Genomic DNA, 20,255 nt, shown 5'->3' with positions numbered 1-20,255 from the left:
AAATTAGTGTCGACCCATTAAGGTAGCGCACAGTCGTTAAAAGCACCATTTAATTGGCGACACCTGCAGTTTGGGGGTGTGCTTGAAACTCCGGAGTGAAATATTTGTAATATTTCTTTTTTTTTTTAAATTCACATCAACTTTAAACTTTTAAAACACTAAGTGGTTGAGGAGGCTGTCGCAACTTCGGGTCTTAAAACTAAAAACTTAGTGGCGCAAGAGCCACTTCAGAGGAAATTTGGCTAACGCTAGCTAAACGCTAGCTAAGCTGGTTGAAAAATAACACTGAACACCAACACATAGCATTTACAAGGGGCTGGAATTAGTGGTACAGTTTGCATCTAAACTCAAAAATGGTAAGTATTTATTACATAAGTGATTTTAAGCCAACAGAAAAATAGCCAGCTATTTTATTTATTTTTTAACCACTGTTGGTCATTAGTAAGCTAATGTTATTGCGAGAAGCTTGGAAGTATGGTAGACAAACTCTGATGTCCGGTCAATATCTCATCTGGAAAAACTACCTCACCTTTGAGTTTACACATTTAGGCATTTTTAGTGGAAAGTATTTATACCCACAATTTGAGCCCATAGAAAGACGCAACAGTGTTTGACTTTGTAATTTAACAGCGGGAGATCATGAAGAGTGTGAGCCACCTGCAGGCCAGCCAGCTGCTCCATAACAAGTTCATCGTGGTGTTGGGAGACTCCAGTGAGTAGCTGGCTGACAAAATTAATGAATCGGTATTTACATTATCTTGTGCATTTATACTTAAGGTGTTCTTGTTTGCCCAACGTTGACTGTTTTGTGAATAAACTGTATGTACCGTTCACATCCACTTCATTAGGTTCAGTTTGGTAGTGCTGGGATTGATACCCGTTTACCTTCATAAATAACATAAGCTAGTTCTTCATGACATTTGTTCAAGTTCAAATAATGGCATCAGACACGCAGATTTGTGTGTGGCATCTTTATTATACAAGAGTGTGGTAACCATATCTGTTCACTGTGATCATAGGGATGAACATGGTTAGTAACTACACTCAGGTACGTTGCAGTGTATTTGCAAATATGTGTAATTTAATGGGGCAGATGATTGCTTTACCACAACCAGGTTAAATTGTTCACCCAATCCAGGATGGATCCATGTTTTCATGTTGTTAACCCTATGAAAACTCAATGTTCTAAGCCCTAAATTCTGACCCTATTCAATGTATCCTGTGCCCCAGTGTCAACTGCTGTCATCAAGACATTTTTATCCAGAAGTCTTGTATATATTTTTCCCTTTCTAAACCATTCTGTGGCTCAAATTGATGGTAGTAATCAAGTTCAGTTTATCAGCAATTTCTAAAATGCTAAAACCAGCCCATTTTCTGCTAAGTGATGAATTAAATATTAAAGTGCACTTGGAAAGGTGTGCCCAATGAAAGCACAACTATCGAATCTGTATAATGTAATGTACTAATCTATGGGGACTACTTCTAATCTATCATTTTATTTCTTCCTCAGTTCAGCGGGCAGTGTACAAGGATCTTGTTCTGCTGGTACAAAAAGAGAAATATCTTTCCTTGAGACAACTGCGGAGCAAGGCAAGGGCTAAAATTTACCAGTTTTATACACTGATACAAAAAAGCGTGCAGGGTGTATAATCATGTGCATGCTACCAGTTAAAACCTCAGCTAACTTATGCAATATAAAGTTTGTAATCATGCCACTGGTGTCATTTAAATTGTAACGTAAAAAAATGGGTGTATTTGAATGACGTGCTTTATATCTGTTCACCTCCTCGTTTGTGTTGTCCTCACACTTGTAACCTACTTTTTTAGGGTGAGATGAGCTTCGAACAGGACTGCCTGGTGGAAGGGGGCTGTCTGGGTCAAATGCACAACGGCACAGAGTACAAGGAAGTTCGACAGTTTCAGTCCGCCCACCATCTGGTCCGTTTTTACTTCGTGACGTGCATCTATTCTCACTACATGAAGAGCATCTTGGAGGACTTCCGCCATGGTTTGAAACCAGATCTGGTTTTTGTTAACTCCTGTGTTTGGGATATTTCAAGGTGAGTATATTGCGTAACTATTAATAGGGCTGTTGATTTGATTTCATTAAAGAGATGATGTGAGATGAGTCAGAAGTGAGAGTGATGGAGTTTTTTTGTGTGCATCTATCAGTTCAGAAGAATCATAGCACAACTTTTTGTTTTCCCAATTGAATTCCTCCCACTGTAGTGATTTTTGTTCTTTCTGTTTATGTCTGCACTGGGTGTTCTAGATACAGTTGCAGCTGGGTTGATGACTACAAGGAGAACCTTCGTAAGTTCTTCGACGAGCTGCGTGAGGCTCTGCCAGAGGAAACGCTGGTTGTGTGGAACCTCACCATGCCCTTAGGAGAGAGGATCAAAGGCGGTTTCCTGGTGCCTGAGGTCCGTTAGCAAGTCCCATTTATATTATGATTTAACACTAATCTGATCGTGTTAAACACATTGCATATCAAAAGTCTCTTGTCATCTGGGGAAAGCTGATCTAAAAAATTTGCATAAGCCATGTGCCTGTAGTGGATAATGTGATGCCACTGTCCTCTCAGCCAAGTGCTTTTAGAGGCTGAGTAACAGCAGAAATCGAATAGCATTAACATCTGAAACCCCAAGGGTCATTTCTATTTGAAATGACATGCTCAAAATGAATAGTATATTGGGTATGTCAGTATTTCTTTGTTTATTCAGAGTTGTAATTGCAATCTTGGTATCAAAATAAAGCTTTTGAGACTTCATCAGAGGTGTAACTATTACAGCAGATGCTACTGTGTCAAAGGAAGTGGGGATGCCTACATTTCTTTTATAAATTTTAATAAATATATTATGGTGCGATCTGTAGTTTTTTGGAGTTTTTTTTAAATACTTTATAGGTGTATTGCTCTGCATTATTTTATTTTTTTTATTTTACCATCTTCTGTTTTGAGCCTTAAAGCTTTGCCTTCACCCTTATTTGCCTCAGATTGAGCACAAGGCACCCCAGTTGCGCTACGATGTGATTGAAGCCAACTTCTACAGTGGAACTCTGGCCGATGCCTATGGGATGGATGTGTTGGACCTCCATTTCCAGTTCAGATTCTCACTGCACCATCGAATGAAGGACGGAGTCCACTGGAACGCAGTTGCTCATCGCAAGATAACTTCTCTTCTGTTACAGCACGCTGCAGAGGCCTGGGGTGTGATATTGCCCTGTCCTGTGACTGTCTATGGTGAGAGGAAGTCAGGAGTCACACATACATGCAGAAAAATATTTTGCACTTCTAGGATAAAATGTGGTTTGTTGGTGTCTAAGCTTTCTGCAGGGTTTGAACTTCACCTTTTTTCTCGCTTTTTTGGGTGTAGATCACACGGAGGTTGCTGAGGAACAGCCAACCTATAACAGTGCTCCAAAACACACAAGTAAGACGTTTATGCAAACTTTGCAGAGACCTTGAACACAGACTTATTGTTTACAGAGTTTGGATAATGACCATATTATTACTGAGAATCGCATAGTAAGAAGCAACAGCAACTTGAAGCCCTGACAACATGTATGTGGGTATTTTAGTGGATGTGGCTTTTTACCCCTCAGCCATAAAAGGCTTAAGAGGCACTGTCATCACCAGAAGAACAACTTCTGTATTTATGTGTGGGCAAGTTAAGCAGATTTCTCTATGGTTAGGGTTGTATCGTCGCACATTGTTTTGGCAAGTTCTTGACATCACTTCAGGGCGTCTTGTGTGTTTTTATGTGGGTGTAGATATTTTTCAAGATGAGTGCAGAAAAACCTGTCTCAAAAAGTACCCATGTTATGTGCAGATGTAGCTTGACAGTTTTAATTTTTGCAGGAGCTTCTCATGCTGTTTTATTAGTGTGTCAAAGTACTAGTAATGTCCTACCAGTTATTAGAAATAGGAAAGACTGCTACTCATTCCCGGTCTTTAAGGTGTTTCTGCCAGGGAGAAACTGTTGCAGTAGATTTTATCAGTGTTGATGTAGGTTGATACAAAACAAATATCTAAAAAACAATCAAAGGAATGACTGCAGCCTTGCAGACTGAATGCATCAGTACACAGAATGCTCCTTTTAAAAGTGACCCTTTTTCTGCTGTCTCTGTTTCACAGACTGGCGCTTGTCAGAGATACCTTACAATGGCTGCCGGGCAGAGTTCTTCAGCGATTCACTCCCCACTAACTACTTTAACTTTGAAAACCCAGGGCCGCAGACGTGTCACCTAGAATCTGCTGGAACTCAGAGAGCTGCACTCCCACCAAAACCTCACCACAGAAATCAGTACAGAGAGACTAGAAATGGTAAGTGTGCATACACTGGAATGTGGACATACTTGTAATGGAATGAAAAGATGGGGACACGCATGCTGGAATTCACTCTGCTGTCAAAATATTTGCTTTAAAACTCAGGTATCGATGTCTTTTGATTAGTTGCTGATTAGCTTTTTCACTGTGCAAAGATGTGATAACTTGAAGCTGCCATGTCGGCTCCAGATATAACATGTCCTGTGTCCTGCAGGTTTTGACTACAGGCCTCTGCACCGCTTTGAGCCCTACCAGGAGTACACTCATCAGCATGTGATGAGAAGCAGGCACGCCAGACACCACTATGCCCCGTACACCCAACACAGACCCTTTTACTATGGCTACAATGGCGGCTACTACTGAATAGGTGTTTTACAAGCGGCAGACGCGTCCAAATTCTATTCGTCGAGTTATCTTTTCTGTATCATCAGGACATTTTTTCAGTCCTGTGTTTTACATCTACTAATAAGAAGCATCTTTTTTTTTTTTTTTTGTACATATACAATAGTTTACCCTTATTACACATTTTCTTAGTTGTCTAAATTCAATCTTTCTGTCACCAACAAGACATTTTAAATTTCAGATTTCAAAGTTTGTATTTTGTGCTCTAAAGTAAAAATTAAAGTGTTGACTGTTATTGCTAAAATGTGTATCATTCTTTTTGTCTCTTCACATTTCTCACAGGTTGGATATAGTATAGATTTGGTGGGGGGGGGGTAAACCCTGAACACTTATTAACAGCTATAGTTAATGTGGTTGTGTCTGCAAAGCTCCTTTGAATGTTTCATACACTTTTTTTTCTTTTTTTTGCTGAGATACTTTTAAGTTAATGAGGTTGAAACCAAAATGAGCAGACAAACTGTCAGCTGGCACTTTATCATATTAGTGAAAGTTTACACTGTAATATCAGCTTACAAGTATAAACGTAAACATACATTTGAGTATTTCTTGCTCAGAATTGGGCTGCTATCTTTTATTGTCTGACTTGCACAAATACAAAACATACAAAGGAACAAACTATCAGTCATTGCAAATGCAGTAAAAATTGTGTTGTAGTCCTTCCCATTTGCACAGAGTGAACATTGGTACAGAAACTTCTTCAATACTGAAATCATGACACCTTAGTGACATTCGGGAGTCTTGAAATCCAGAAAAACAATCACTTTTATAAAGACACTTCTCTGGGTCGATAATATTAGTGCTATAAGTGGAAACAGTTTCCTGAGAAAAGTGAAAAAGACAAATAGGAGGAATGCTGAAGTGTTAGCTGGAATAAGACGGTACTCTGCTGTGTGATCCTACTGCTCTAAACCATGAGGAGACTGTGCACTTGCTGCAACTGCGGCTTTGATAGGACGAGACGGTGGACTTGTTCCTGTCCACGGGTGCATGGAATCGCAACACGGCCAATGAATACAGTGTCTCCCTTCTTCTCTTCCTTGGCCTAGGAAACAAAAAATATGCACATGATATATATTTTCCACTGCTGTATAACATGAATCATTTATATTCTTTTATACTACTATAGTAATACCTTAGTAAAAGAGGTGACTGGGAATGTGGCAAAGTCAGAAGAAGCCTTTGCTCCAGGCTGATATGAGACCACATGTTCGGCTACCTCACCCTGAAACAGGAGACTTGGTCAGACTGCTTGTTTTCGCACTGCTGTCAGATAACAAGACAACATAAGGATTGTGTAATAGAAACTATTTTTTGAAGCAGCACCTTGAGTTTATCCAGAGCATCACTGAGGTTCTGCAGACGAGCTGTCTGCTCCAGGAGCTGAGCGCTTGCACTAACTGTAAGAAATGAAGGAGTCATAAAATAATTGCTCAATGCATTTAGCAAACTCACAAAAGTCTTCTTCAGAATATGAAAATACTTAAAACCTCTGTGTCCACATACCTGCCGTCTTTCCAGTGATGTCCACCACTTTAACCTCGGCACTCAGCTTGAGCAGGGTTGCTAGCAGCTGGTCAGTCCTTCTGTATATCCCTGTGTTTAGTCCCTCTGGAGGCATGGAGCTTTCTTTAGAAACTTGTGGGAGTTTAGGAGGGCGGAGCGGCGGCAGGGAGGCTAGCTGGGCTCTCATTTTCTCTGCCTGTAAATTTATGTAGTTTATTATTATAGTTTTGTTTTGATACAAATACACACACACACACACACACACACACACACACACACACAGTGTCATAAAAAGTATCTGCCCTATTTTTTTTAAATTCCTTTTTTTGCATATTTGTTAAAAATGTTTCAGATTATCGAACAAGTTAATATTAGACAAAGAAATTGTTTTTGTTTGTTTTTTTAAACCACAAAAAAATGTAATTTAAAAACATTTTGTTTATACTCTGGTTATTTTTGTCTTTTATTACCATTTACTTGATGATCTGAAACATTTAAGCGTGACAAATATACAAAAAAAAATGATGAAATCAAGACGGCTTCTGTAAATCCACACACATACACACGCTTGAATCTAGCATACCTTGAGTCTGTTGTTTTCATTCTTAAGGTGTTTAATACCCAGCCTCTGGGCCTCAATCTGCTGCCTGAGGAGAGGAGAGTCCACCACCTGCATTGGCCCTCCCATAGAGGGAGGCAGACCTGATGGGGAAACATAAAATGATTGTGGAAACAACGCCACCTTGTGGTTCTCCTTAGATGGTGCCGATTCTCCTCACTTTCATTTAGTTAAAATCTGACTAAAGTCTGGTAGGAAAAGTTTCACTGTAATAGAACATACTCAATTTTTGCAAGACTTCTTATAAAATCCAGTTAATTGCAATTGCTTTTCTCTGGATAGAACAATTACATGTGACATTAATATAAACCACCATCAAATATAAAACACCATCAATTCAGCTGCTGAGAAGAAATGAGCATAAATAAGAAGTGGGAACTTCACCTCCTGCTGATCCCTGAACGATGGAGGCAATTCCTGAGGCAGGTGGACCTCTCAGGCCTTCAATGGTCATCTTTGACTGGTTACTGAGTCGTTGTTTCAGCTCTGCCTTCTCAGCCTCTAGCTGGTCAATATCAGCCTGCAGAGCATCCATCGTCTCCTCAAACTCCCTGGAGAAGAGTAACGGGGAGGGTCAAATGAGGAGGAAAATATGGAGAGGAAAATTTCATTGTTTATTAATCCTACTTTTCTTTCTTCTTCAGCAGGGCAAGGTTCTCATCCAATTTGGTCTGAATCTTCTCCACACGTTCATCAGCATCTTTGGTGGAGGTGTCCAGCTTCTTCTCCAAGAGGCTGAGGCGGACATGGGCCTCACTCAGCTCCTCACCCTGAGATAAAAAGGAGATACAGTGCCATGCTTGTTATACCTGTCGGTTCAGTTTTCATCTTTCCAGTCCCTTTCACTTCGAAGTGGCAGGTCCTTTTACACAACTTTCCTTCAGCATGTTACCTTAATCTTGAGAGACTTCTTGAGCTCCTTGATGACGGTTTCTCGGTCTTCTAGTTTGACTCCCAGACCTTCGGCGTCAGTCATTTCTGCCCTGACTGTGGCTGCTCTCATTTCCACTGGAAGAGTCTAATTGGTGAAGTGAGAATTAGTCTGAAAAGTCCCAAACTGGGGACTTCATGTGAAATGAGTACTGTGAAACTGTTCAACCATACAAATACCTTTCCCTGTGGTTTTTCAGCATCATACTCTCCTTCCTGCATGGCTGTAGCCATCTTGTTCATGGTGGTGATGACAGAGCTGCAAGACTGCCGCAGTAACTCTGGGCCATTTACACCATGGGAGCCATATACCTTAGAGAACAGAAAGCAGATGGTGATAATCGCAAGAGATTAAATCAACAGTGCTTAATACACTACCTACTGATGTTGTGCAAAATGCTCAGAACTCACGATCAAACCTCTGATGTGCTAAGCGTGCCAATTAACTAGAACTATAAGTCCTTACATTTCCCTAAAACAAAAAAAGGAGGTTTTGCCTTTTAAAGAGGACTGAGCAGCTGTTAAATGTGAAAGTACCTGCTCCACAACCTTGCAGGCAATATCCTCCAGTTTAAGAGCATTGAGACCTTCCTGTTCTCCCAGCGAAGGAACCATCTGAGCTCCAGCTGCAGCTACCTCTTGAAGTACCGCAACCACACGGGTCAACTGACGCCTGCACTCGGTCAACGTCTCTGAAACCTGCCATATGAGGAGAGACATGTCAGGTGTACAGCTGTAATTATACAGATCCCAATCAGCAATGGTGTGTTGGTTTGTATGACATGTTTCTGTACCTCTGGTCCAAAACTGAGAGCAGCGGGGACTCCAGCTACATCTGTTCCGGGCATGCGACGGCGGATCTTCTTACAAAACTGTCTGATATCAGAACACGAGGTGTCCAGGTCCTTCAGAAGAACTGCTAAACCAGAGCTCTCCTGTCCTGATGACAGGAAGGCGCGCAGACGAGCTACCTCCACTACCATACAGTCCAAGGCACTCTGAGTAAACTGGAGGTGAAAAGGCAGCATGTGTCATTTTAAAGGAAAACCCGACACTTCTTTTTCCTTACAGATTTATAAATTTTGGACATATTAAAAAAAACTTTTTTTATAATAGTGTTATTTCTGGTTTATAGCCCTGCATTACAAGTGAAACCGTAGAAATCTTTTTAACTTTGCTAAACATGCTTGATGTACCTTAATGTGATCAGCCAGCTGCACTGTGCAGTCTTCAGTGTGATCTGCCAGATGGACACTATACAGTTGCTGGAAGACAATATAACAGATACTTGATATAATGAACATGTTATGAACTCACTGACATCTACAGTTACACAATTTATACGACAACTGAAATTTCCAGCTGTGAAGTTTTAATGTAAAACACATCCCTGCGTTACCTGATAGTACTTGATGGCCTTAGTGAGAGGTTCCACCTGAACGGTCTCATCCAGCTGATCTTTATGAAGCAGGTCTATGAAATAATCCAGAGAGCGTTCATGGAAACTCATTTCAGAGTAAAGGGTTCCCATGCGCTTAAAAACGTCCACGCTGCAGGTGTTCAGAGCCCTAAACGAGTGCAGGGAAAAAGGAAAAGAGTAAAACACATCGACCCAGTGATGAAGGTATGTTCACCTATTTTATTCCTGCATCTTTATTGGTAAAGCTGCGATATTTACTGTTCATATTTATGCAGGGTGGCCTGCAGCAGGCTGAGGGAGTAGACCAGTCCTGAAGCGAAACTGCGCTGTTCTCCCGGAGGCCCTCTCAGCCCTGTTCCCTGCACCGGGTTCCCGTTCAAGTCAAACTTCTCCTGTGCCTGTTTACTGATGAGTTCAGCCTTCGGACGAGGAGATATCGACCACATACAGACACAGCCGAGTAAGGATTTGGGAAAGCTCTTTGAAAAACGCACTACAACCAGGTAATTTTAAAATCGAGCACAAGAATTCAAACCTGTCATGTGTCTGCCTCATACCTTGCAGATGAGCCTGGGAATAAGCAGGAGAACCAGAATGCAGTCATGGTCCCCACCATGGCGAAGGAAGGAGTCAGGCATGAAGGAGGTGAGGAGGGACACCTGTCTGTTCGACTGAGCTACTTCCATTTTCCTCAGCTCCATCTCAATGGCCTGGAGACAAAGAGTGAGGTTAGTTGTTTAAATAAAGAAAACCAACAGCACTGGCACCGAGGTTGTATGTCACCATGGAGCTCTCTTACCTTGGCGTAAGCCTTGGTCTCTGCAAACTTGATCTTAAAGTCAAACAGCTCAGCAGGTGGTTGCTGAACTTGTTCTGCATTTGCATTCTGCTGACTGATCAGCTCCCTGTTGGTCTCCTAATGCACAAAACAAACCTTTTACAGCATCAGGACAATAGAACTGCAGTCCTGCAGAATTACCCCTCCATCCACCTACCTGAAGTGAGCCAGTGAGTTCTCTGTATTTGTTGATGGTCTGCTGGTAATCAGCTACAGTCTCCTGGGCAGCTTCCACCCTTTTGTCTGCCTCTCTGACCTTTGCTCCACTCAGATCGAGCTGTTCCCTCAGCTCCATCTCTGTTTCTCTGGCATTCTCCTGGAGCTCATCATTCATCTCATTGATGGCTTCCTGTTAATGCAAAAAGAAAAAAAAAAGTGGTTGGTCTGCTATAAATATCTCATTCAAACCTTTTCCTCACACCTGGATGTGTCATGTTGGAGATTTAAGGAGTGTCAGTTGGATTCTATTAGATCGATTATAAATACATCAGCTATTATAAATACATCAGCACTGACCAGATCAGTCACGGTTTCTCTCAGCTCTCTGACTTTCTCCTCAAGGTCGAGGTTCCTCTCCGTCAGGGTCTCCACCATCTCCTCTGAGCCCAGAGCAGCATCCACCTGGTACACACACACACACACACACACACACACACACACACACACACACACACACACACACACACACACACACACGTCTTTAGTTTCCACAAATAAGTCTCACAATTTGTCAGATTAAGGACATGCATCTTTGCTGTCAATGACTAATCTCAATAAATATTTTTTACCATGTATTATGAGCTACTGTGAAGCTAAATAAACCATTGCCTTTCTGTATTTATGTATACATCCTTTACCTGTTCCTTCAGTTCATCGATTGTAGCCTCTGCCTGCTTGACTTCTTCATGCAGTTTTTCTTTCTGAGTCCTCAGAGTCTCCAGCTCCACGTTCTTCTTCTCCGTCTGCTTCTGAAGCTTCACGTGTTCCTGTTTCTCCGAAGCAGACAGATCTCTCATCCTGGGGAGGAACCAGAAAGAAGGATTTTATTTGTTTTTTACGACTTGTCTTCTCTTACTGCTTTTTTACGAGTTAAGACAGGTTAATGTGATTTCTTTTTTTATTTATCTGTACGCAGTGTAACAAAGAGCAGGCAAATACCTTCGTTTAAAAAGGTATTTGCTACTGACCTGACCAGCGCCTCCTTGAGTCTGCTGTTCTGCTCCTCCAGCTGCTTGACCTGGTAACTGGAGGCAGCTCCATCTGAGCCTGCAGCAGGAAACAGTGCACAGAAAGGACAGCACTTGATGAGAAGTGAGCAGAAATGAGATGGATACAGAATACATAAGAAGACCTTGTGGATGACTTGAATAGCAGTGGTTATTATAAACATGCTGCTTTTTTTTTCCCCAAACGCACCTTTCTCTGAAATCTCATGCCTAAGGATCTCCAGGTCCATTGACAGCTCCTCCACTTTCTCTTTCAGGCTATCCACCTCAACCTGGAGCGATTCTGCTCTCTCTTCTGCCATCTCTTTGTCCAGCGTGGCCATCTCTATGGCATCTGCCGTGTCAGACATCTCCTCCATGTAGCGCTCCTTGGCCTCCTGTGCCTCCCTGGCTTCCTGTGAAGTAAGAAGGTATAAATAAAGCATTAAACTGGCAAGCCTGATGAGTTAAGAGGTTGTTCTTTCATTCCCAAAACCTTGAGAAAAAAAAAAGACATCACACTGTAGCACCGATGACTATTTAAGTTCATCCATTCCAGTCTACCTTCTTGGCCTCTTTGAGTTGTTTCTGCAGCTCGGCCTGCTGCTCCTGCATCTTGTTCTTCCACTCCTGAAGCTGCTCCAACTGGATCTTGTGTTTCTCCAGTTCCTTAAGCTTGGCTTTGTCTTCTGTTCGCTTCATCTTCAAAGTCTCCAGTTTCTCCTCCAGGTCCTTGACTTGAGCTCGCAGTGATTCCTCCTCCTATGACGTGATTAGAGGCAAGACGGGACCAACAAAATTAATCCATTAACTGAACCTCATCTACTTCCCTAGAATCTACTTTTGAAAAGGGGACCAAAAAAGCAAAACATTAATCAAGTCCCACCACTAAAATCCCAGACGCATGATGTATAACATATACGATGTTACTCCAAATTCCTTTGCAAAGAATTTTTCATTTTATTTTATTGAAGGGAAAGGGAGGGAGAGAGAGAGAGAGATTCCTACAGTTCAACCATTTCCCGTAGAGACAGTGATGTAAGGATGTTTCTTTAAGTGCCCCAAACTAAACCATGTGTCATCACCAGAAAATTCCCTGTGAGGACATTTGAAAACCATGGATAAGTATCGAGAAGGTCTGCTGAGGATAAGTTTTCCCCCCTGATGTTGTTAGTAAACACATGCCAGGCATCATCAGCATGCATGTAGCCATTAAGAAACTCTACCTGCTTGGATATGGCAGGTTCCACCTGGTTATAATAAGACGGATGAAATATAACAAAAATCAATTTAATCATAAATAAGAAATAAAATTTAAAAAATTAAAAATGGAGATGAGATGAGCTGACAGAACTGAGAGGATTGAACATGAACCTCAGTAAAGTTCTTTCCTTTCTCTAAGAAGAGCCTCTTCTTTAGGTTAATGGCCTACCTTGCTTGGAGTAGCTGGAACAGAAGCAGCTGCTGCTGCTGCAGGTGACCCGCTGGGCTGAGGTATGACAGGGGCGCCCAGAGCACCCTGCTGGGAGGACAGGCCCGCCTCACTGACATCACCAGACAGAGAGGATGCGAGACTCTCACGAGACGCCTGTTGACGAAAGCAGATTATGAACGGACTGTGACGAGCGGGAGAAGTTTAAAAATAAACCGGGCAAAAAAAGAAGAAGAGGTGTGCTGTAAAGCATCGGCAAACAATCCAACTATCAAAACAGGAGTTTGGACCACAGTGAACAAGAACCTTCAATAAACCCAGTGGACGTTGGAAGATTCATCTGTGAAATGAATGTGATACAATGATTACCAAATATAATCACCTCCCAGTGTCCCTTACATGAGACACCACCCTGCAAGTATACACCTGTGCCATAATGTCAGTAATGTGCTTCACCCCGCTCCCTGTGAGGTGTCAGCTGAAGCTCTATGACACGACGGAGCGTACCCTGAGCGACAGGCTGGAGCGGCTGGAGGGACGGACCAGGAGGGAGGGGAGGGAGGTAGCTGATGTGAGACGCGGCGTTTTCCACTGCCACAGTGTGATCATAGAAACTGTGTCAGAGCGGTTACTTAAACTAAATGCAGGTTAGACTGAAGATGAATAACGAAAGCTTTTAGTACTACCCCTTAATGTTATCATACACAACCAGGTTAGTGATATTAACATCCTGTTTTTAGTCTGCCCCTCCTGAGTCAACGAAAGATCACACACCTCAAGTAACTATTACTCATACAATTCTTTCAATGTCAAGTATTTCATAAGGAGAAATCTGCTTCTTATGGTCCCAGAGTCTACTGTTCAAACATTAAAATAATCAAACTTTTCAGAATTAACTCATGTATTTGCATTCCATTTGTCCTCTCCACTCTGCTGTAGGCGAGCTCACCTTTGCTGAGCGGCGGGCAGAGGACTGGAGCAGATGCGTGCACGCACACACGCACACACACACACAAAAACACACACACACACACACAGATATACATACATCCAGTGGTAAGGCAAGATAAGAGATTAGAAGCACGTAAGAAGCATTTGCTGTTAGTTTTGTATTCACAGATCATTACTTTAATACAGCATATGGTCAAAAGCACTGGGCCATGAATCTTTGAATTCAGGTGTATTAACTCAAGTCCCCAACCATGCAGCCTGCCTTTACAAGCATTTATGAAGGAATGGGTCATTCTAAAGCACTTGCTGAATTTTAGCGTATACTGTAACAGGGTGCCACCACTGCAACAAGTCAGTCTGTGAAATTTCTTCCCTCGAAAATCTGCAAAAACTGGAAATGTTCTGAAATTAACTTCAGCAACTCAGTCATAGCTTGGCACACCACCAAAGTTAAGGAGCAGGCGAGCCAAGTGCTGAGACACACAGTGCATAAAAGCCACAAACTATCTACCGACTCTAAAACTGCAAGGTTCCAAACTTTCTCCGGCATCAACATCAAACTGGGTTTCCACAGTTTCCATGGTCGAGCAGCTGCTGTCGGTGTAATGTGTAGGTGGCCCAGTACTTTTGTCCACATAGTGTAGCTGCATGCACCATTTAAAATCATCAAGAGCAAAGTTAATCTTGAGAGATCACAGGGACACGAAAAAACTGAGATCATGCAACAATGTAAAACTGAAAAAAAAGAATTCATTGAATTATGACACAAAGAGAACTGACATGAACAGCATCAGGAGAACCTGAAACTGTCACCGTGTTGTCGTCTACGCATGTACACAAAATGCCTTCACCAGAATAAAAAAAAAAAAAAAAGCTTAATGAAAGTAAAGTGGGGAAACCAAAAGAGAATGCACTGAAAATGGCACCTATCACAAGTTATGTCTTTATGACCCATGCAAATGTCAACAGATAAAGAGCTTAAGTGCAAAAAGATGAACTGCTGCATTAGCACGAGTATAACGCAGACCAAGCAAACGTGCTGAATTTAAATATAGCTCTACCTTTTTAATGCTCGCTGGTTGCTGAAAGAGGTATCCAGAAAAACAAAACATGAGAATTCAGCCCGGCAGCTGAGAGCCGAAACAAACAACATGGCATCATAAAGGAGGAAAAAAACCAAAACTAAAAAACAACAACAAACGGCTGGTCTGCAACGAATGTCACAACTAGTGGGGTCAAACTGATCACATTTTAATAACAACTCTCACAATTAAAATTTTAAATTTAGGGGTTATTTGGATGTTTGTTTAATCCAAAGTACATGCACCAATATTAAAAACCAAGTAACCGACTTGTCGCATTTTTACTTAATTGACAAATTAAAAAAAGTGAGATCAAAAATGTGTTTGCCTACCTGTTTGCTTGTTTTGGGAGTTTCAGGGATGTCTAGAAAAAAATAATAAAATAATTTATTGCACACTCTTGTTATCAATACTTACTTTGAGGCATTATGTTTTAGAAACGTGAGTATCAGTTGTTGTCCTTGCTCACCTTTTTGCTTAAGTGTCTTTGCTATTCCAGACTCAGGGGTATCTGGTGAGGTGGCACTGGAGCCATCTTCTACCACCTGGATCTGTACAATGGAACAAAAGTGTGTAATCAGGACAACATTCGAAAAAACACAAATTACAAAGCTTGATTTTGAATAATGAACAAATACGGACAGAAAACAGAAGAAAAGTTGAGAATAAAAGATGTCAGTCTGCCACATTTGTACATTTATTATGTCATCTGCCTGTTTGGATCTTTACAGTTCAGTGCTGATGCCATAACACCATCATCAGTTCCTCTTGTGCCCACCGGTAAGTCACTAACCTGGGACTGCCTGACGAATATGCCGTGATTTTCCTCACAGGTGAAGTAGCGTTTGCCCTGTACGGTGCCATCGTTCTTGCCTTTCGGCTCATCCAGTATGACACCCACCCATTTCCCAGAAGCAAAGAGGGTAGCGCCAATGTAGGCAACAGTGCCGCGCTGACCCTTTCCTGTCACCTCGACTATAGAGCCAATCTGGGAGACAAAAAGTGGATAAAAATTCTTTGAGTTATAAGCCATGTTATTCCTTCCTTTGTTATGTCTGCATAGAAAAAGGACCCACCTTTGGAGGTTTACTACTCTCCACTGTTCCTGTGCTGCTCATTCTGCTGATCAGTGGGCTGGTCAGCTGAAGATACAGGTAAAGAGAAAGAGGTGAAAGGGTAGATAAACAATAATATATAAGGAGTACAATGGGGGGGAAGGAAAGAGACAATAAATAAGGAAGCCAAAGTTATGAAACACTAGAGAATTTATTGTTTATATTTAAGAATTCCAAAGTACCATCATTCTCCTTGCTTTAGCCTTTAACATCAAGTCTTAGGAATCGAAAATATTCAATGATAAAACAGCCCTGAGGCTGCACAGCACAGAGGCATACTTGCAGTCAGTCATATGGTGCGGACTACAATAAACAAGCAAGTATCTCTGCCTTGCTCAGACAAAGGCACACATTGAAGACAAACTGGGACTGTGGTAAAAGTCTAATCCTTTTATAGAGATGTACAAGCATGTGAATCCATGCTATCTTAGTTTGAACCACAGGGCAGGATAAATCAGAAGAGGTTTAATATTTCTGGGACAGAGGATTATACTCACTAAAACAAGACGGCGAATGAAAATAATTCACCTACCGATTCGTTGGTTTTAGACAAACAGACCTTTTAAAAATCTACTTATGTGGTAAATATTAAGACAATAATGTTATTCTCATCGACAGGTCTGTCTATACTTTTTTATAAATTACTAAAAATACATATCAACTCTGATGAAGCCAATAGATGTGGATGGATTGCACATCGACATTATGGTGAGTCTCACAAATCCTTACTTCTTAGCATTATAGTGCAATAACTCACTGTTACTTTTCAAATTGGTTAATCAAAAATTATCACTGTCGTATTAATTTCAGCATTATTTGCTGTTAAGTACTCATGTTACTCACCCTGGGAGTGTAAGAGTGACGTCTGTTCAAAGCCATAATTAAAGGTTAATACGGTTTCACTGCAGCCGAAAGAAGACTCAACTTTTTCTCTACTTCCCCATGCTCTTCTCTTTTTCAGAGAGAGGGGAGGATAACACAAGAGTGCGATTACAGGGAGGGATCACAAAACGTCACAGCTGATTTGAACTGAGAGATGGAGGGTAATTTTTAACCAGCTGAGACTTGGATGTTGGTTACTTTAAGGACCCATTCAAACAGCTATGAGATCAACTTTTCATTAATCTGATTTACTGCAGCTAAATGTACATGACATTCAAGTGAGACGTATGAAAACACACAAAAAGGTCGGTTTTATTACTTTTAGCCATTATTCCCATTCATTTCACATAATATCAACCCATGGTATTTGCAAGACTAGTACATGCTAACAATGAACAAGTTAAAGATTGAGGTGGGTCACAGGTGACACACACAGGCTAACGATTACTTCCGTTCGAACTGTTGCTCATAGGGTCGAATACTAAATAAGCTACTTTACAGGTTTATTTAAACTAAGAAGCAACAAGTCAGATACGCACTTGCAAAAAGTAAATGCATCCAAAGAAAGTCAAAGGCTTGAGCCAAAACAATAATGACAAAGTACTCAATGACTCAATGGGGACAAATGTCCCGACACACAATTATGCTAATTCTATTTTAATGTTGACTCTTTACACCAAACCACTTTTAAATGCTATCTATGTACCACGTCGTAACAAATTATTTAGAACAGCTTTACAAAGCCTTATACGGTACTCTGACTAGCCAAAACGGTTTGAAACATTAGCAACAAGCTAAAGTCCGAGAGAAAGGCGCTGTTAAACAGCTAACATGACACAGGTGTATTTTGTAATGCAACTCACCTGATATATGCAGATTCCAGTCTTTAAATTAAGCCTTTTGATGTATTCATGCAAATAATAATCCTCTGGTGTTTTTGGATAAATAGCTTACGGATCCGGTGAGTTTTTCCGTTTTTGACAGGTCACTTCCGGCAACCTGACAGACTAAAAGAAGAAGAAATGGGAGAACTAGCGCCCCTCGTGGCTGGTAAAGTCTGTTTGCAATGAAAACACCCAGCTTATGCGGTTATGAAAAAACACGTTACAATACAATAATGGGATTTGCTGTTGGTTTACTGAGATTTCAATTAAAAAATGTGGCGGTTAAAAGCCACATCATCACATTTTAAAGGGGAGGCAAATAAGTAGTCAGATTGTTTTACAGTTTGTTTTCTGTTCGACAAAATAACCATGACAATTAATACACTAGTCTAACTGTGCTATATTAGTAATAAGTTAAAATTAAAAGAAAGGATACATGACAACTCTCTTCTGTTGTTATGTTCTTGTTATTATTTTTATTTTTATTTTAGGTTGATCACTTATTACACATATCTGTGTTACAGTAACACGAAGGCCCTTCATGCGTTATTACGCACGCACACACACAACCGTTTTGGTGTGGATGTATCGGGTCCCTGGATGCGTATTGACGTGTAATTATCCAGAGGCCTATGCGCAGCCGACCAATCAGGTGGCGGAGGAGAGGCTGTGCCTGCCGGCCGGCACACACCGGGAACGACGCCAACCCCCGTGGCGGTGACAGCGCCACAGCGACTGGACCAGGTCCCGACTTCACCACCTCGTCCGTGCAGAGCAAGGTAGACTGTTCTGGTAGCTTTTAGAATAACTTCCATGGGGCTTAGAAACTTTAACTCCTGATAAAGCTTGGCCGGTGATGTTTTTTTTTTGTTTTTTTGGGGTGGCTACTCCCGGATTTGATGGTTGAAAAGTTTTCAATCGGGCTTGCAAACCTTCTTTCCGGCAGCTACTTTCAAAATTAAAGCTATTGTTAGTCATTTGCCTTGGGAAAGGTAACCGGTGTATCGCGGTTGTTTTATTATGAAGGAAGGATTTATGTAGTTCCGGTATTTTGACGTCGGTTTTTAACTAACTCGACCTAGCCGCTGTCCCGGCTTTGGTAGGAGGATTTAACTCGATTTTGCGCGCAGTATGGTCGCGTAAGCGGGCTATTTACCGGGTCCGGTATGCTCTGTTGGTGTGATTGTATTTTTTCAGAGCCACTTAAGCACAGTTTTTGCTCATGAAACTCATAAAGGCAGAAAAAGTTAAAGCAAATAGTTTTGTCCCGATGGAGGGTGTGGAGTTAAAGTGTGACACGTTACGTCATTCATCCCTCTCCCGTCTGCTGTCTGCGCTGCTCAGAGTGGCCATATCAACAAGTGGCCTAAAGCCATCTCATTCTGAAATAGTCTGATACTTTAACTTCATCCTGCTCCAGTTCCACCACCTTCTTCATCACGGTACTACCTAAACGGATAAATATATTTAGAAATACTTTAATTTGAATAATTGATTTTTCGGGGACCAATTTCGAAAGAAGATCAGATATCGTGTGTTTCCCAAAGTGCAAAGTTGACGCTTTCCGAGTGTGCCCGATCTCGCGTATTCCTAAATTTTAGTCATTGTAATTTTTTAAGGGGCAAGTTGAGGATTTCCACTTGTTTACACTCCAGTGTGTCCGGTGAGACCCCTAATTCTGCTTTCAGGGTGTGTCTCCATGTCGGTCAGAAGCGAGAGTTGATACCAAATGCTTGTTGAAACCTAAAGTTTTCGTTTTACTTTTGCCTGAAGTTCGAAAGGGAGCAGCTCTGTATGTTTCAATTCCGCTGCAGGGCGCTTTAGTTTGGAAACCGAAAGCATTTTTGTGCAGAGATGGAATGTAACAGCCTTTTTCAAAATAAAAACACAAACAAGAGGAGCTCTTTGCTGTATTTACTGTATTTTTCAAAAGCAGGTTTTTATATACATTTGCTTGCTTTGGTCATGGATGGTTTTTATGCCTAAAAGAAAAAGCAAATACTCTACTGATACTATGACTTCAGAATTCAGTTGCAGTTTTAGTCTGCAACAGAGATTTAGATTGATCTGTACACTGTTTGTTTCTTGAAATCTGATCAACACTTCATGAAAACTTGCCTAACCAGTCCTTCATTGACCTACAGCGTAAACCCAGCCTGTGTGGACATTAGTATGGGTTTGCGTCATTATCAGAGTAAAAGATTTCAGAACTGAAGTGTTTAAAAAGTTGCGTTTTGGGTTTGTTCTTGTGTTTTTTTCTTCAGATGGCTGATGCGGAGGTGGCAAAAAAAATGCTGCGGGGCATCCTGCAGTCCAACAAAGGTGGAGTGTCATTGTCACACCTGCAGTCAGAGTATAAGGAGCTGACTGGGGAGCACATACCACATAAGCAGATGGGACACAGCAACCTGGATGCTCTTCTAGCCAGCATGCCATCTTTAGTCCGCATGGAGCGCAGCCGCTTGGGAGAGGTGTGTGCCGATGTGCTTCACATAAGCGGCGATGGATGATATATATTTTTCTGCTTTCTTTCTTTAAACACGTCATCGGTAGATTGTTACATTGTGTGATGTGCATTACGCCTGCAGGGTTTAACCATGTTTACATTACACTAGAGCACGACTGCATGCTTGTTGCATTCTCTATTTCCAGGTGGTTTGTTTTG

At 41.4% G+C, this 20,255-nt stretch overlaps 3 protein-coding genes across 7 annotated transcripts in view; 2 read left to right on the top strand and 1 right to left on the bottom strand.

The window, feature by feature from the left end:
• The first annotated feature begins 32 nt into the window (after positions 1-32).
• fam113 (family with sequence similarity 113) lies at positions 33-4,966 on the top strand. Of its 2 annotated transcripts, XM_005748104.1 has the most exons (9): positions 33-356; positions 631-712; positions 1,511-1,590; positions 1,828-2,060; positions 2,273-2,423; positions 2,995-3,241; positions 3,375-3,431; positions 4,136-4,324; positions 4,542-4,966. In XM_005748104.1, exons 1-9 carry the CDS (start codon positions 354-356, stop codon positions 4,688-4,690), a joined length of 1,191 nt encoding a protein of 396 aa, XP_005748161.1. In that variant the 5' UTR covers positions 33-353; the 3' UTR covers positions 4,691-4,966. The 2 variants fall into 2 exon arrangements, with proteins under 2 accessions (XP_005748161.1, XP_013770104.1); XM_013914650.1 differs by lacking the exon at positions 33-356 and having other exon boundaries at positions 680-744.
• A 221-nt stretch (positions 4,967-5,187) lies between these two features.
• LOC102208384 (dynactin subunit 1-like) lies at positions 5,188-17,706 on the bottom strand. 4 transcript variants are annotated; one of them, XM_005748098.1, is made up of 30 exons: positions 17,570-17,706; positions 15,786-15,851; positions 15,503-15,697; positions 15,179-15,260; positions 15,042-15,073; positions 14,689-14,709; positions 12,677-12,832; positions 12,471-12,494; positions 11,809-12,006; positions 11,456-11,660; positions 11,227-11,305; positions 10,897-11,056; positions 10,556-10,660; positions 10,197-10,388; positions 10,001-10,117; positions 9,759-9,911; positions 9,460-9,620; positions 9,181-9,349; positions 8,978-9,046; positions 8,576-8,788; positions 8,319-8,480; positions 7,962-8,093; positions 7,744-7,869; positions 7,479-7,621; positions 7,236-7,402; positions 6,816-6,934; positions 6,233-6,428; positions 6,053-6,126; positions 5,862-5,951; positions 5,188-5,771 (listed from the first exon to the last, which is right to left on the bottom strand). In XM_005748098.1, the coding sequence occupies exons 2-30, from the start codon at positions 15,825-15,827 to the stop codon at positions 5,634-5,636; spliced, it is 3,720 nt and encodes a 1,239-aa protein (XP_005748155.1). In that variant the 5' UTR covers positions 15,828-15,851; positions 17,570-17,706; the 3' UTR covers positions 5,188-5,633. The 4 variants fall into 4 exon arrangements, with proteins under 4 accessions (XP_005748155.1, XP_005748156.1, XP_005748157.1 ...); XM_005748099.1 differs by lacking the exon at positions 14,689-14,709; XM_005748100.1 differs by lacking the exon at positions 14,689-14,709 and having other exon boundaries at positions 12,677-12,837; positions 15,047-15,073.
• A 5-nt stretch (positions 17,707-17,711) lies between these two features.
• tdrd7b (tudor domain containing 7 b) overlaps positions 17,712-20,255 on the top strand; it is a 15,977-nt gene continuing 13,433 nt past the window's right edge. Inside the window, exons 1-4 of the mRNA XM_005748113.2 lie at positions 17,712-17,756; positions 18,115-18,369; positions 19,855-20,061; positions 20,243-20,249. Coding sequence (XP_005748170.1) covers positions 18,223-18,369; positions 19,855-20,061; positions 20,243-20,249 — 361 coding nt within the window. The 5' untranslated portion in view covers positions 17,712-17,756; positions 18,115-18,222. The remainder of the gene's footprint in view (positions 17,757-18,114; positions 18,370-19,854; positions 20,062-20,242; positions 20,250-20,255) is intronic.

This window comes from Pundamilia nyererei, unplaced genomic scaffold, assembly GCF_000239375.1.
Source record: "Pundamilia nyererei isolate P.nyererei 1_Seehausen unplaced genomic scaffold, PunNye1.0 scaffold00213, whole genome shotgun sequence".
NCBI lineage: Eukaryota > Metazoa > Chordata > Actinopteri > Cichliformes > Cichlidae > Pundamilia > Pundamilia nyererei.
The sequence above is the reverse complement of the archived record's forward strand: the minus strand, read 5'-3'. Positions and strand labels throughout refer to the sequence as shown.